At 42.5% G+C, this 17,054-nt stretch overlaps 1 protein-coding gene across 4 annotated transcripts in view; it reads right to left on the bottom strand.

Moving 5' to 3' along the window:
- WDR72 (WD repeat domain 72) overlaps window positions 1-17,054 on the bottom strand; it is a 474,126-nt gene that overhangs the window by 136,861 nt on the left and 320,211 nt on the right. For all 4 annotated transcript variants that reach the window (XM_040413935.1, XM_040413933.1, XM_040413934.1 and 1 more), the window contains exon 18: window positions 11,051-11,231. In XM_040413935.1, coding sequence (XP_040269869.1) covers window positions 11,051-11,231 — 181 coding nt within the window. The remainder of the gene's footprint in view (window positions 1-11,050; window positions 11,232-17,054) is intronic.

Below are 17,054 nucleotides of genomic sequence, written 5' to 3'. Positions count from 1 at the left end.
TAATGTGACTGCTACACTTGGACTGTGTGACTTTTACTAAGCCACAAAAAGATCACTATGAATCCCCTAGCACCTGTTTATCCTGTTAATAAAAAAAATAAATAAAATGGTAATTCAGATACTTGTTCAAATTATGTTCTGACTTTCATATCCATTTTGGCTTAAATCTGTTTACATGAAATTCCTGAGGATCATGGGGAAGTGAAGGACCATAGTTACTCAAACACCAGTGCCATATCAATTGTGTACAACTATTCTCTTAGCTTTTTTCACCGGTTGTAAGCAGTTTTACCTATAAATGTCCACTATTAATGGATTTATCAAAGCCCGGAACTACCCAAAATAATTTGCATACAGTTGAAAGATGGCACTGCATGATGGCCTTACATATAGAATTGCAAAGAAAAGGCATGCTTTAAACTGGCAAAAGGAAGAGAATTGCCATAACATCTAAAAACTGACGGCAAGATTGCCAAATGTGTGCAATAAAGGTGCAATTGCTGAAATCCGAGGATGTAAGTTTCAGATTCTGTAAATAAAATGTAATTTATGACATTATCTATGTATCAACAATACTAAGAACAATTTAAACTGAGTGCATCATCCTAAAATTACCTATTCATTAAACCAAGTTTGTATGTTGAACATAATTCTTGACATATTATTAAGCCTATTGATCATTGTGAAAGCTGCACAATTTTATTTTTTGTTTTTTCTTTTCCTTGCAATTCATATAGTGACATGGATAATTAAAACAAAAATCACCAGAAATGTTAAAAACATAAAAATGTGATTGAACCAATAGGTTATTTTCTGATGACCCATTCCCATAAAAAATACTTTGAAGTATCAATTTCTTAAAAATAATAATAGTAGTGATAATAATAATAATAATAATAATAATAATAATAAAATAGATCAAATTTTCACATGCTAGAAGTTCACTAAGGGCTTGTCCAAATCACCATTATGTATTCAGTTATGGCTTTCTGCTATAACATGGTTTTAACTGAAAATATCGGAATCCATAAGGCCTCTTTCACACGGGCGAGATTTCCGCACGGGTGCAATGCGTGAGGTGAACGCATTGCACCCGCACTGAATCCGGACCCATTCATTTCTTTGGGGCTGTGCACATGAGCTGTGATTTTCACGCGTCATTTGTGTATTGCGTGAAAATCACAGCATGCTCTATTTTGTGCGTTTTTCATGCAACGCAGGCCCCATAGAAGTGAATGGGGCTGCGTGAAAAGCAAGCAAGTGCGGATGCATGGTTGCTAGGAGATGATCGGGATGGGGACTCGATCATTATTATTTTTGTTATAAGGGAAAATAATAGCATTCTTAATACAGAATGCATAGTACAATAGGGCTGGAGGGGTTAAAAGAAAATAAAAAATAATTGAACTCACCTCTTCCACTTGTTCACGCAGCCCGGCTTCTCTTCTGTCTTCTTCTTTGCCGATCTGTGAGGAAAAGGACCTGTGGTGATGTCACTGCGCTCATCACATGGTCCATGACATGACTGAAATTGCATACCTACTCGCGCAGGTTTGCCGCAATGCACCCGGGTCGCATCCGGACCAAATCCGTGACGCCCATGTGAAAGAGGCCCAAGACGGAAATCAAAATGGAAACCTTTAGAGGCATTTCGTTTTGATTTCATAATAGAAGTATATGGGCAAACAAAGGATCCGTCTGGTTTCCTTTATGCTGGACGGAAAAGAAAGAAAGAAAGAAACCCATTTGCCCGTTAAAGTATGATTCCATACAACTTTCTCCTATAATACTCTGCACAGCATTCAGTCCAGGAAGTTAGGAAGCATTTACAGCAAATTATTTCTAAGTTGGAAAGCATAATCTTCACTTTGCAGGAAAGCTTTCCTGTAAGGATGTTTAACTGCGGTGAGAACTGATGGAGGAATCTTATCCTCCTTAGTGTTTGGAAGGAGGATGAAGTGCAGGGGTGGCGCCTTTGCAATTTGATTTTGTGTAAAAATACCCACCAAATCTGATTTCTACTACATTAAGTTGTTCTCCGGTAAAATCCACAAAGGAGAGAGGAAATATACTTTAGTTTTAGAGGACTCAGCAGCCTTTCTTTTCCCCAGTCTGAACACTGAACAATCAGCCACGTGAGGAGAAAAACAAAGACATTTCATTTCATTGAGATGCAGATGATTTAATACTAAGTTGAAGTCAAAGACATAAAGGCAGAAGAATATAAATGAATATGCGCTCTCTTACGAGAACTAAGTGCCATTTGAAACCCTAAATATTATGCCAGTCACTTTCAAGAGGAAAAATAGAATTAAAAATAAACTGAAAATCATCTAGGGAACATTAAATCAGGAAAGTCCATTGCTGCACATTTAGAAGTTAATGTAAAAAAATATTAGCCTAATAGAATACGTATGGCTTCCAGTATTGATAACAGCAGGGTACAAGGATTATCACTTACTGTGCACTGACATCTTCAATTACAACTGAAGTCCTACGTGTGATTAAACTTAGCATAAAACCTGACAAATTTTCAGATCTCACTGTCAGTTACTTGTAAGTAATCTTTATTCTTGAATTTCTAATTTCTAATTAATGTACTGTTAAAAACGAATGAATATCAAGGGTTAAAGATACGAAGAGTATTCTACACACCAATTTACCTATTTTCACAAAATATCGTCTCCCTATAACGTTATGTTGTGGGTTCAGTTTGCATACGTTGCATCTTGCAGGACAGAACTTAGATTTATTTATTTAGTTTTTAGGGGATAAAGGGGCTGATAAGTTTGTTGCACCTTTAGCCCCTTTCTGACCTCCACCATATCAGGCAGGGTTCCAGAGGAATATAATCAATCTATCATAGACTGTAATGGTAATACATTGTAGTCTTTGGGACAAGCAATCTGATGATTACATGTTCAAGTCCTCTGGGGGGGGGGGGGGGGGGTTAAAAAAAGGGAAAAAAAGTATTAAAAAAAATCATATCACCTCCCTCTCCCTATATTAAAAATAAAGATAAACAATATAAAATAAACATAATTAGCACCACCGTGTCCCAAAATGCCAGAACTATTGAAATAAACGTATTTATCCCATACAGTGAACAATGTAGTGTAAAAAAATCTAAATGGCTGATTCATAGTTTTTTCATCTCATCTCATCAAAAAGTCATACACACCCCAAAATGATACCAATAAAAACTAAAGTTCACCCTGCAAAAAAATAGCTTTCAAAAAGTCCTGTAGCCCTAAAAATAATAATAATTTGTTGGGGTAAGAATATGGCAATGCAAAAATATATTTTATTTTTCCAAAGTTTAAATTTTTTTTAAAGTATGAATACACAAGGAAAACTACCATATATAAATGTGGTATTGTTGTAATTTTACTGACCCATAAAATGAATTTACCACAAAGGTGAAAAAAAAATGAAACTCGTAAAATTGTGGCGGAATTACATTTATTTTTTTACATTTCACCCCTTTTGGAATTTTTTTCCAGCCCTCCACTACATCATATTCAATATTAAACGGTGTCTTTAAAAAGTACAGCTTGTCTTGAAAAAAAATAAGCTCATGTACCTCTATGTGAACAGAAAATTTTAAAAGTTCTCTCTCCAGGAAGGCAGGGAGTTATAATGAAAAATGCACAAAAAAATATATTGCAAGGTCTTGAAGGGGTTAAACATATATAGAGATGTTACTCCAGTTTTAATGCTACATCCATTCCATCCTTTACTTGTTGCTATGGCAACTAACCCTGCTGACAGTGGGGCTGCTCGACCTATCAGGGAGCCAGTACGTCGGATCAATCAGGCTCTGTGCCAGTGTCACATGCCTCCGGAGGTGGGTTATTTAAACAAACAGCTGCTGGCAGTAGGTACCTGTGATTGGTATTCTTGCCCTCACTAGCTAGCTATGTCTTTGCTACTCTGGATTACTGACCTTTGCCTGCTGACTTTTACATTGCTTCCCATTACTGTTTTGCCTCTGATGTGACCTCCTGGTATTTGACTCAGCTAGCTTGTGACCTCACCTTTGTCTGCTGTCTTTGTCTCTGACATTATCTCCTGGTTTCACTTTGCTTTGTGTTTGTATCTCATTTTGGATCCTCATCCGGTCCTGATTTTGCCTGTCTGGTTTTCACCTCTTTCTGTCTTGCTGCTCTTTTTACCATTTTGGCTTAGGCCCCTGCACTTAGTTAAAAAGGGACTGTCGTCTAGTTCTGGGACATTAGATCGTGCAAGTAGGTAGGTGGTGCAGGTGGAGCACAGGACTGCACTGTTCCCTACCCTTTCATGACATCTATATTTGCTAAGAATGATTTTTGTGGTTTTCTTCATAAATCTGTATAAAAAGGAGGAGGCCCAGCTCAACTGTTGCATATTTTTGTTGGCATTAAGTGTGGGGGTGCTGTTAAAGGTTGCAGTTTTTGAGCAAATTTGGTGCATGTCATGATTTGCAAATTCTTTCACTGCCGTAAACTGTTTTGTGTACATGTGTGGCTTAGGAAAAATCCTCCCTGCCTCAGAAGCATGAATATAGAGACTTTAAAAGAAATAATGTTCTTAAATAAAAGGATTTCCTGCACTAATATACTCTAAAGCTATGAGACATTTATAGAATTCTTTAATATTTGTCTCTGGAGATCGGCCATTTTTCTCCCGTTTCCTTTTCAAAACCCTATAACAGGATGCAGCAGGAGACTTCCCTACCACTCTGTCTGCGATAGAAGACAAAGAATACTAATTCTCACCCCACTGATCAAGCTCCACCCCAAAATGGAAGGTATCAGGAGGAAATCAAAAGCTGTATTCTTTCGAAGATTTTTACAAGGCTGTTTCAGAGTCATGCATACAATTCTACAAACTAATAATTGTGTTAGCTTTTGCTATATCATTTATAATATAATTTATAATACATTTAGAAAGTCGTTTTCACATTTTGTTATATAACACTTAATATAAAATATAACTATAATAAATTTAGCTCTGGGAGCCCCCTATTTCTCTTGAGCATCTTTAAAATGTTTCAACACTTTGATTAGAGTCCACCTGTGGTAAATTCAGTTGATAGGACATGATTTGGAAAGATTCAGCCCTGTCTATATAGTAACATAGTAACATAGTACATAAGGCCGAAAAAAGACATTTGTCCATCCAGTTCGGCCTGTCATCCTACAAGTTGATCCAGAGGAAGGCAAAAAAAACCCTGTGAGGTAGAAGCCAATTTTCCTCACTTTAGGGGAATAAAAAATTCCTTCCCGACTCCAATCAGGCAATCAGAATAACTCCCTGGATCAACGACCCCTCTCTAGTAGCTATAGCCTGTAATATTATTACACTCCAGAAATACATCCAGGCCCCTCTTGAATTCCTTTATTGTACTCACCATCACCACCTCCTCAGGCAGAGAGTTCCATAGTCTCACTGCTCTTACCGTAAAGAACCCTTTTCTATGTTTGTGTACAAACCTTCTTTCCTCCAAACGCAGAGGATGTCCCCTCGTCACAGTCACAGTCCTGGGGATAAATAGATGATGGGATAGATCTCTGTACTGCCCCCTGATATATTTATACATAGTAATTAGATCTCCCCTCAGTCGTCTTTTTTCTAACGTGAATAACCCTAATTTTGATAATCTTTCAGGGTACTGTAGTTGCCCCATTCCAGTTATTACTTTAGTTGCCCTCCTCTGGACCCTCTCCAGCTCTGCTATGTCTGCCTTGTTTACAGGAGCCCAGAACTGTACACAGTACTCCATGTGTGGTCTGACCAGTGATTTGTAAAGTAGTAGGAATATGTTCTCATCACGGGCATCTATGCCCCTTTTGATGCAACCCATTATCTTATTGGCCTTGGCAGCCGCTGCCTGACACTGTTTTTTGCAGCTTAGTTTGCTGTTTATTAAAATTCCTAGATCCTTTTCCATGTCAGTGTTACCGAGTGTTTTACCATTTAGTATGTACGGGTGACTTGCATTATTCCTTCCCATGTGCATAACTTTACATTTCTCAGTGTTAAACCTCATCTGCCACTTATCTGCCCAAGCCTCCAATCTATCCAGATCCCTCTGTAGTAGTATACTGTCCTCTTCAGTGTTAATTACTTTACACAGTTTAGTGTCATCTGCGAAGATTGATATTTTACTATGCAAGCCTTCTACAAGATCATTAATAAATATATTGAAGAGAATAGGGCCCAATACTGACCCCTGAGGTACTCCACTAGTGACAGTGACCCAATCTGAGTATGTACCGTTAATAACCACCCTCTGTTTTCTATCATTGAGCCAGTTACTTACCCACTTACAGACGTTTTCTCCGAGTCCGAGCATTCTCATTTTATATACTAACCTTTTATGAGGTACAGTGTCAAATGCTTTGGAGAAGTCCAGATACACGACATCCATTGATTCGCCGCTGTCAAGTCTAGTACTTACCTCCTCATAGAAACTGATTAAATTAGTTTGACATGACCGATCCCTCACGAAGCCATGCTGATATGGCGTTATTTGCTTATTTCCCATAAGATGCTCTAACATAGCATCTCTCAGAAAACCTTCAAACAGTTTACCCACAACAGATGTTAAACTTACCGGCCTATAGTTTCCAGGCTCTGTTTTTGGACCCTTTTTGAATATTGGCACCACATTTGCCATGCGCCAATCCTGTGGGACATTCCCTGTCAGTACAGAGTCCGCAAATATCAGAAATAAGGGTCTGGCTATGACATTACTTAATTCCCTTAGGATACGGGGGTGTACGCCATCCGGTCCCGGCGATCTGTCTATTTTGATTTTTTTAAGTCGCTGTTGTACTTCTTCCTGGGTCAGACAGGACACTTTTAATGGCGAATTTATTTCAGCATTCAGCATTTCATCTGACAGTTTATTTTCCTCAGTGAATACATTGGAGAAAAAAATATTTAACAGCTTTGCTTTCTCCTCGTCGCTCTCTGCGATTCCCCCCTCATTACTCTTTAAAGGGCCGACACCTTCAGATTTATACTTTTTAACATTTATATAATTGAAGAACATTTTAGGGTTAGTTTTACTCTGTTTGGCAATTAATCTCTCGGTCTCTAGTTTGGCCGCTTTTATTTGTTTTTTACATGTTCTGTTTTTTTCCTTATAGTTTTTCAGTGCTTCCGTGCTACCCTCCTGTTTTAGGGTTTTATATGCTTTCTTTTTGTCATTTATTGCTTTCTTTACAGTTCTGTTTATCCACATTGGTTTCTTTTTGTTCCTTAACCTTTTATTCCCATACGGTATGTACCTCTCACAATGAGATTTTAGGATGTTTTTAAAGATATCCCATTTTTTGGCTGTATTTTTATTTTTGAGGACTTTGTCCCAGTTAGTTAGGCCTATGGCCTCTCTTAGTTGGCTAAATTTAGCTTTTTTGAAGTTTGGTATTTTTGTTTCTCCCTGTAGAAACGCTCTTTTGAATGATAATTGGAAGGTTATTACTTTATGGTCACTATTTCCCAGGTGTCCCCCAACCTGCACGTCTGTTGTTCTGTCAGGTCTATTGGTTAATATTAAGTCCAGTATGGCCGTCCCTCTAGTCGGGTCCTGAACCAGTTGGGAGAGATAATGGTCTTTGGTTATTGCCAAGAATCTGTTTCCTTTATGAGATATACAAGTTTCAGTTTCCCAGTCTATATCTGGGTAGTTGAAGTCCCCCATAATAACCACCTCATTATGATTTGCCGCCTTGTCTATCTCGTTTAGTAGTAGATTTTCTGTGGACTCTGGTATATTAGGTGGTTTATAGTAGACTCCTATTAGTAATTTATTGTTGTTTTTAGCTCCATGTATCTCTACCCACAGTGACTCCACATGTTCATGTCCCTCACTTATATCTTCACGGAGTGTGGGCTTTAGACAAGATTTTACATAAAGGCAGACCCCTCCACCTCTCCGGTTTTGACGATCCTTTCTGAACAGACTGTAACCTTGTACATTAACTGCCCAGTCATAGCTATCATCCAGCCATGTCTCAGTTATTCCCACTATGTCATAGTCCTCCTCACACATCACTAATTCCAGTTCACCAGTTTTATTAGTCAGGCTTCTGGCATTAGTATACATACATATGAGAGGTTTATGTATATTTTTTACCCTACACCTTTCCTTCTGAACTGTTCTTGTCCCTCCTTCCATTTCTCCCCCAGTCCCACTACCTTGCCCCCGGTCTCTATCTGCACTATCTTCCCCTTCTATAGTGTAATTACCCTCCCCCCCAGTCCCTAGTTTAAACACTCCTCCAACCTTCTAGCCATCTTCTTCCCCAACACAGCTGCTCCTTCCCCATTGAGGTGCAGCCCGTCCCTACGATAGAGGCTGTAGCCGACAGCGAAGTCGGCCCAGTTCTCCAGGAACCCAAACCCCTCCATCCTACACCAGTTCTTGAGCCACTTGTTAATTTCCCTAATCTCCCGCTGCCTTTCTTGTGTGGCCCGTGGTACCGGTAGTATTTCGGAAAATACTACCTTTGAGGTCCTTGCCCTAAGCTTTTGCCCTAAATCCCTGAAATCATTTTTAAGGACTCTCCACCTACCCCTAACTTTGTCATTGGTTCCGATATGGACCATGACCGCTGGATCTTCTCCAGCCCCTCCCAGTAATCTGTCAACCCGATCCGCGATATGTCGAACTCTAGCGCCAGGAAGACAGCACACTGTTCGGCGATCACGGTCTTTGTGACAGATTTCCCTATCTGTTCCCCTAATAATTGAGTCTCCCACTACCAGCACCTGTCTGGCCTGCCCTGCTCTCCTGGTCCCCTGCTTACCGGAGCTGACATTCCCCTGACTGGCAGAGGAAGTGTCCGGCTGCGGCAGTGCCGTCCCTGGACTGACATCCCCCTCATCTGCCAAACGTGCAAACTTGTTGGGGTGTGTCAGATCAGGGCTAGCCTCCCTGGCACTCTTCCCTCTACCCCGCTTTCTAAATGTTACCCAGCTAGCTACCTCACTTTCCTCAGCCTCCTCTCTGTCACCCTCTCCCTCATCTACCCCAAAGAGTGCTTGCTCGGTGAGAAGCAAACTTTTTTGCAAATTGTCAATGCCTCTCAGTGTTGCAACTTGCCCATTTAGAGACTCGATTAGCGATTCCAAACGGGTAATTTGCTCACATCTTGAACAAAGAAATTCACCCTGGAACGGCTGTTCCAGGACTGCATACATCATGCAAGATGTGCACTGGACTGCGCTGTCAATTGTGCAACACATACTAAATGGGGATTACACCACAAAAGAAAAAAATACAATACAATGTAGTAATAATATACAGGCTAATTGCAGTCCCCCTCCGAAGTCCCTTAATCTTAAGTCACACACTTACACAACCACACTTAATCAACCACGCGTCGCGGTCAAACTCGCGTTATATATCTGCTTATATTAATATAAATGCAGCTCACTGCACCAGCCTGGTTTGCTTCCCCTCTGGAATCAAAAAGGCTGTGCTGTTCTTACTGCTGAGTTTTTAAAGTCTCCTAATTAGACAGCCACACCCTAATTAAACAGCCACACCCTAATTGCTCACCTGTGCAACCCCTGGAGAAAGAAAAAAAAAAAGTGTTATCACAGCACAAAATACAGTCAAACACAGCCACTTATCAATGTCCACAAATAATTTAGCTCTCAGATACTCCCTCACTTAATCTTAAGTCACACACTTACACAACCACACTTAATCAACCACGCGTCGCGGTCAAACTCGCGTTATATATCTGCTTATATTAATATAAATGCAGCTCACTGCACCAGCCTGGTTTGCTTCCCCTCTGGAATCAAAAAAAAGGTCTAACTGCTGACAATGGATATCAGAGCAAAAACCAAGCCATGATAAGAATGTAACTGCTTGTAGAGCTCAGAGACAGCAATGAGATACAGATCTGGAGAAGGGTACAAAAAATTTATGCTGCACTGAAAATTCCCAAAAGTACAATGTACTCCATAATTCTTAAAGGCAAGAAGTTAGGAAAAACCAGGACTCTTCCTAGAACTGGCTGCCTCACCAAACTAAGTAGTCGGCAGAAAAGGTCCTTGGTAAGAGAGGTGACCAATAAGCCAATGGTCACTCTGGCTCAGCTCCAAAGATCCTGAGTGTAGATGGAAGAAACTTCCAGAATGTCAACCATCACTGTAGCACTTCACCAATTTGGGATTTATGGCAGAGTGACCAGAAAGAAGCCCTTTCTCAGTAAAAGACATATGAAAGTTTGCAAAAAAATATTTTAAGGACTCTCAAACTGTAAGAAACAAGACTTTCTGGTCTAATGAAACCACTATTGAACTTTTTGGCCTTAATTCTATGCATCACGTCTGGAGGAAACCAGTCACTGATAACTACCTGCACAATACCATCCCTACAGTATAGCATGATGGGGGAAGCATAATGCTTTGATGATGTTTTTCAGAGGCTAGGACAGGGAGACTGGTTGGGGTTGAGAGAAAGCTGAATGGAGCAAAGTACAAAGAAACCCTGGAGGGCTCTGGACCTCAGACTGGGCTCAAAGTTCACCTTCCAACAATGACTGTAAGTACACAGCAACAACAACATAGGAGTGAATTAAGGACAACTTTGTGAATGTCCTTCAGTGGCACAACCAGAGCCATGACCTGAACCCAATCGAACATCTCTGGAATGACTTAAAAATGTCCCACCAATGACCCACCAATGGTCCCCATCCAACCTGACTGAGCTTGAGGGAATCTGGAGAGAAGAATGGCAGAAAATCCCCAAATCTAGGTGTGCAAACCATGTGGCATGATACAGTACCCAAGTAGAAATTAGCAAAGGTGAAAATTCTGTTTTTACTTTGTCATTATGGGGGATTAAGTTCAGATTGACAGGGGAAAACTTGAATGTTGATCTATTTTACCTCAAGGCCACAAAGTAACAAAATGTGAAAAAGGTGAATGACTCTGAAGACTTTCCGAATGCATTGTATTTTTAGGATGATTATTTATTTAATGTTCATAACTAACATATTTGTATTTATAATGAAGTACATGGTTTCCCATGCTTCCTACTTACTTTGAAGCGACGTTTCCTGAAATAATATTTCAAAATTGTAGGACTGTTCCATGTTTGATGGTTTTTGTGGGCTACAATTATCCACCACAGAAACTGGTTGAGTTGTGATTATAGTTTGTCTCAAAGCGTCCATCCATTTCCTAAGTTCCACTAGCAAAACTGCTTGCATTGCCTCTATTACCTAGAATAAAGTAAAATATAGGATATGAATATTACACTAAAAGTCACGGAGTGAAAAACTTGCATACAACTGGCTAGTAATCATAAAGACTTGCCCAGTTATCAGTTAATCAAGCAATTAAAAAAAAAAAAAAAATACAGAGGGTATCTCAATTGTGTCCATACATATAATGTGCATCTTTATAATAATTTTGGAATATATGGGGGAATTTATCAAACTGGTGTAAAGTAGAACTGGCTTAGTTGTCCATAGCAACCAATCATATTCCATCTTTCATTTTGGACAGCTCCTTTACAAAATGAAAGGAGGAATCTGATTGGTTGATATGGGTAACTAAGCCAGTTCTGCTTCACATTGGTTTTATAAATGACCCCCACAGTGTTTTATCATTTGATATATTTACTTAAAGAGTACTTGCACTTTCATAAATCTTTTGACATGTCATAAAGATATTTCAGAAGTTTTGATTCTGATTGCTCCTGTGATCAATGAGGTCCTCCGCATCTGCACCCCCACTGACAACTGAAGCACTCAGTTGAGTATGGTTCCTCTTCAGTTTTCATCGGCTCCCATTGCTAGATAAAGACAAGCTTATAGAGTTCTCTAAACTTTGCTTCAGATCATAAGGAGAGCCAATCACCGTCAAAGGGGCACAACACTTGATTGAGCACTTCTGCACATTAATTTCAGCAATAGGTGAGGATCTCAGCACTCAGACACTCACTTATCAAAACTTCTGATAGGTCTTTATGACTAAGGGGCGATCTAATAACTATGTATAAATATATCAGGGGTCAGTACAGAGATCTCTCTCATCATCTTTTAAGGACTGTGACGAGGGGACATCCTCTGCGTCTGGAGGAAAGAAGGTTTGTACACAAACATAGAGGAGGATTCTTTACGGTAAGAGCAGTGAGACTATGGAACTCTCCTCCTGAGGAGGTGGTGATGATGAGTGCATTAAAAGAGTTCAAGAGGGGCCTGAATGTATTTCTGGAGTATAATAATATTACAGGCTATAGTTACTAGAGAGGGGTCGTTGATCCAGGGAGTTGTTCTTTGAGGGAGTTGATTGCCTAAAGTGAGAAAACTTGGCTTCTACCTTACAGTTTTTTATATATTTTTTGCCTTCGTGTCTTTTTTCAGCCTTAGGCTCATTTACATGACTGTGCCGTGTTTTGCGGTCCGCAAATTGCGGATCTGCAAAACATGGATGCCGCCTGTGTGTCTTCCACAATTTGCGGAATGGAACAGACGGCCCATTATAGAAATGCCTATTCTTGTCCATAAAACGGACAAGAATAGGACATGATCTATAATTTTTGCAAGGCCATGGAACAGAGAAACACGGAGTGCTGTCTGCATCTTTTGCGGCCCCATTGAAGTGAATGAGTTTGCACCCGAGCCGCCAAAAAAGCAGCTCAGATGTGGAACCAAACCATGGTCGTGTGAATGAGCCATTATAAACTATGCATGTGCAAGAACTAAGTGCAGTCACTATTTAGAACCAACTTTTATTTACAAGATTGTACCGAGTGTCATAGATTCGGTGGGACCATCACTATATATATATATATATATATATATATATATATAATATGGACTGGACATGACCTATTAGAACTATTGATTCTTTGGATCATAATCACTTAATTTTCTATAATAGTGATTAAAAAAAAAACTGCCTACTACCTCATATGGAAGGAATCTCAAACAGAGGCGTATTTACTTAGCATATCATTAAATTGTGTGTATTTAAGCTCAAGTAAGCAACCCCTCACACATACAATTGCTGTCAGCGTATTGCTTGTTCAGCCCACAGCTATTTCAGTTTGGGGACAGATGAATAAAGCTTAGTGTTGAGCGAGCACCAAAGTGCTCGTGTGCTTGAATAGAACACTTCGCGATGCTCAGGTGTTCTACCGAACATCCAAGCACAATAGAAGTCAATGGGAGAACCCCAGGCCCCCCCTGCTCTAAAGAGGGGAGGGGTCGGGACTCTAGTTCAGCTTAGGAGTCCCTGCTCTGACTCCATTTATAGCTATATCCATATATGGAGTCAGTGCTTGGGGACACCCCAGTGTATTTAAATCAAAATTTCTGAAAAGTTTCTGCCAGGATTTAAACTCCCAACATTGTACATTAGAGGCAAGGACCTTATCCACTCAGCTATAAAGCCAAATGCTAAACAGTGTCAGAAAAACCTCATAGTAGTTTCTGATTTAGTGAGTAGAGTTGAGCGAACACCTGGATGTTCGGGTTCGAAAAGTTCGACCGAACTTCCCGGAAATGTTCGGGTTCGGGATCCGAACCCGATCCGAACTTCGTCCCGAACCCGAACCCCATTGAAGTCAATGGGGACCCGAACTTTTGGGCACTAAAAAGGCTGTAAAACAGCCCAGGAAAGAGCTAGAGGGCTGCAAAAGGCAGCAACATGTAGGTAAATCCCCTGCAAACAAATGTGGATAGGGAAATGAATTAAAATAAAAATAAAAAAAATAAAAATGAACCAATATCAATTGGACAGAGGTCCCATAGCAGAGAATCTGGCTTCACGTCAGCAGAGAATCAGTCTCTTCATGCCATAGCAAAGAATCTGGCTTCATGTCAGCAGAGAATCAGTCTCTTCATGCCATAGCAGAGAATCTGGCTTCATGTCAGCGCAGAATCAGTCTTCATGTCATAGCAGAGAATCAGGCTTCACGTCACCCACCACTGGAACAGGCCACTGTCACACATTTAGGCCCCGGCACCCAGGCAGAGTAGAGAGGTCCCGTAACAGAGAATCTGGCCTGATGTCAGCACAGAATCTGTCTTCATGTCATAGCAGAGAATCAGGCTTCACGTCACCCACCACTGGAACAGGCCACTGTCACACATTTAGGCCCCGACACCCAGACAGAGGAGAGCGGTCCCGTAACAGAGAATCTGGCCTTATGTCAGCGCAGAATCTGTCTTCATGTCATAGCAGAGAATCAGGCTTCACGTCACCCACCACTGGAACAGGCCACTGTCACACATTTAGGCCCAAGCACCCAGGCAGAGGAGAGAGGTCCCGTAACAGAGAATCTGGCCTTATGTCAGTGCAGAATCTGTATTCATGTCATAGCAGAGAATCAGGCTTCACGTCACCCACCACTGGAACAGGCCACTGTCACACATTTAGGCCCCGGCACCCGGACAGAGGAGAGCGGTCCCGTAACAGAGAATCTGGCCTTATGTCAGCGCAGAATCTGTCTTCATGTCATAGCAGAGAATCAGGCTTCACGTCACCCACCACTGGAACAGGCCACTGTCACACATTTAGGCCCAGGCACCCAGGCAGAGGAGAGAGGTCCCGTAACAGAGAATCTGGCCTTATGTCAGCGCAGAATCTGTATTCATGTCATAGCAGAGAATCAGGCTTCACGTCACCCACCACTGGAACAGGCCACTGTCACACATTTAGGCCCAGGCACCCAGACAGAGGAGAGCGGTCCCGTAACAGGGAATCTGGCCTTATGTCAGCGCAGAATCTGTCTTCATGTCATAGCAGAGAATCAGGCTTCACGTCACCCACCACTGGAACAGGCCACTGTCACACATTTAGGCCCAGGCACCCAGGCAGAGGAGAGAGGTCCCGTAACAGAGAATCTGGCCTTATGTCAGCGCAGAATCTGTCTTCATGTCATAGCAGAGAATCAGGCTTCACGTCACCCACCACTGGAACAGGCCACTGTCACACATTTAGGCCCAGGCACCCAGGCAGAGGAGAGAGGTCCCGTAACAGAGAATCTGGCCTTATGTCAGCGCAGAATCTGTCTTCATGTCATAGCAGAGAATCAGGCTTTACGTCACCCACCACTGGAACAGGCCACTGTCACACATTTAGGCCCAGGCACCCAGGCAGAGGAGAGAGGTCCCGTAACAGAGAATCTGGCCTTATGTCAGCGCAGAATCTGTATTCATGTCATAGCAGAGATTCAGGCTTCACGTCACCCACCACTGGAACAGGCCACTGTCACACATTTAGGCCCCGGCACCCAGACAGAGGAGAGAGGTCCCGTAACAGAGAATCTGGCCTTATGTCAGCGCAGAATCTGTCTTCATGTCATAGCAGAGAATCAGGCTTCACGTCACCCACCACTGGAACAGGCCACTGTCACACATTTAGGCCCAGGCACCCAGGCAGAGGAGAGAGGTCCCGTAACAGAGAATCTGGCCTTATGTCAGCGCAGAATCTGTATTCATGTCATAGCAGAGAATCAGGCTTCACGTCACCCACCACTTGAACAGGCCACTGTCACACATTTAGGCCCCGGCACCCGGACAGAGGAGAGCGGTCCCGTAACAGAGAATCTGGCCTTATGTCAGCGCAGAATCTGTCTTCATGTCATAGCAGAGAATCAGGCTTCACGTCACCCACCACTGGAACAGGCCACTGTCACACATTTAGGCCCAGGCACCCAGGCAGAGGAGAGAGGTCCCGTAACAGAGAATCTGGCCTTATGTCAGCGCAGAATCTGTATTCATGTCATAGCAGAGAATCAGGCTTCACGTCACCCACCACTGGAACAGGCCACTGTCACACATTTAGGCCCCGGCACCCAGACAGAGGAGAGCGGTCCCGTAACAGAGAATCTGGCCTTATGTCAGCGCAGAATCTGTCTTCATGTCATAGCAGAGAATCAGGCTTCACGTCACCCACCACTGGAACAGGCCACTGTCACACATTTAGGCCCAGGCACCCAGGCAGAGGAGAGAGGTCCCGTAACAGTGAATCTGGCCTTATGTCAGCGCAGAATCTGTCTTCATGTCATAGCAGAGAATCAGGCTTCACGTCACCCACCACTGGAACAGGCCACTGTCACACATTTAGGCCCAGGCACCCAGGCAGAGGAGAGAGGTCCCGTAACAGAGAATCTGGCCTTATGTCAGCGCAGAATCTGTCTTCATGTCATAGCAGAGAATCAGGCTTTACGTCACCCACCACTGGAACAGGCCACTGTCACACATTTAGGCCCAGGCACCCAGGCAGAGGAGAGAGGTCCCGTAACAGAGAATCTGGCCTTATGTCAGCGCAGAATCTGTATTCATGTCATAGCAGAGAATCAGGCTTCACGTCACCCACCACTGGAACAGGCCACTGTCACACATTTAGGCCCAGGCACCCAGACAGAGGAGAGCGGTCCGGTAACAGAGAATCTGGCCTTATGTCAGCGCAGAATCTGTCTTCATGTCATAGCAGAGAATCAGGCTTCACGTCACCCACCACTGGAACAGGCCACTGTCACACATTTAGGCCCAGGCACCCAGGCAGAGGAGAGAGGTCCCGTAACAGTGAATCTGGCCTTATGTCAGCGCAGAATCTGTCTTCATGTCATAGCAGAGAATCAGGCTTCACGTCACCCACCACTGGAACAGGCCACTGTCACACATTTAGGCCCAGGCACCCAGGCAGAGGAGAGAGGTCCCGTAACAGAGAATCTGGCCTTATGTCAGCGCAGAATCTGTCTTCATGTCATAGCAGAGAATCAGGCTTTACGTCACCCACCACTGGAACAGGCCACTGTCACACATTTAGGCCCAGGCACCCAGGCAGAGGAGAGAGGTCCCGTAACAGAGAATCTGGCCTTATGTCAGCGCAGAATCTGTATTCATGTCATAGCAGAGATTCAGGCTTCACGTCACCCACCACTGGAACAGGCCACTGTCACACATTTAGGCCCCGGCACCCAGACAGAGGAGAGAGGTCCCGTAACAGAGAATCTGGCCTTATGTCAGCGCAGAATCTGTCTTCATGTCATAGCAGAGAATCAGGCTTCACGTCACCCACCACTGGAA

Source organism: Bufo bufo, chromosome 1, assembly GCF_905171765.1.
Source record: "Bufo bufo chromosome 1, aBufBuf1.1, whole genome shotgun sequence".
NCBI lineage: Eukaryota > Metazoa > Chordata > Amphibia > Anura > Bufonidae > Bufo > Bufo bufo.
The sequence above is the reverse complement of the archived record's forward strand: the minus strand, read 5'-3'. Positions and strand labels throughout refer to the sequence as shown.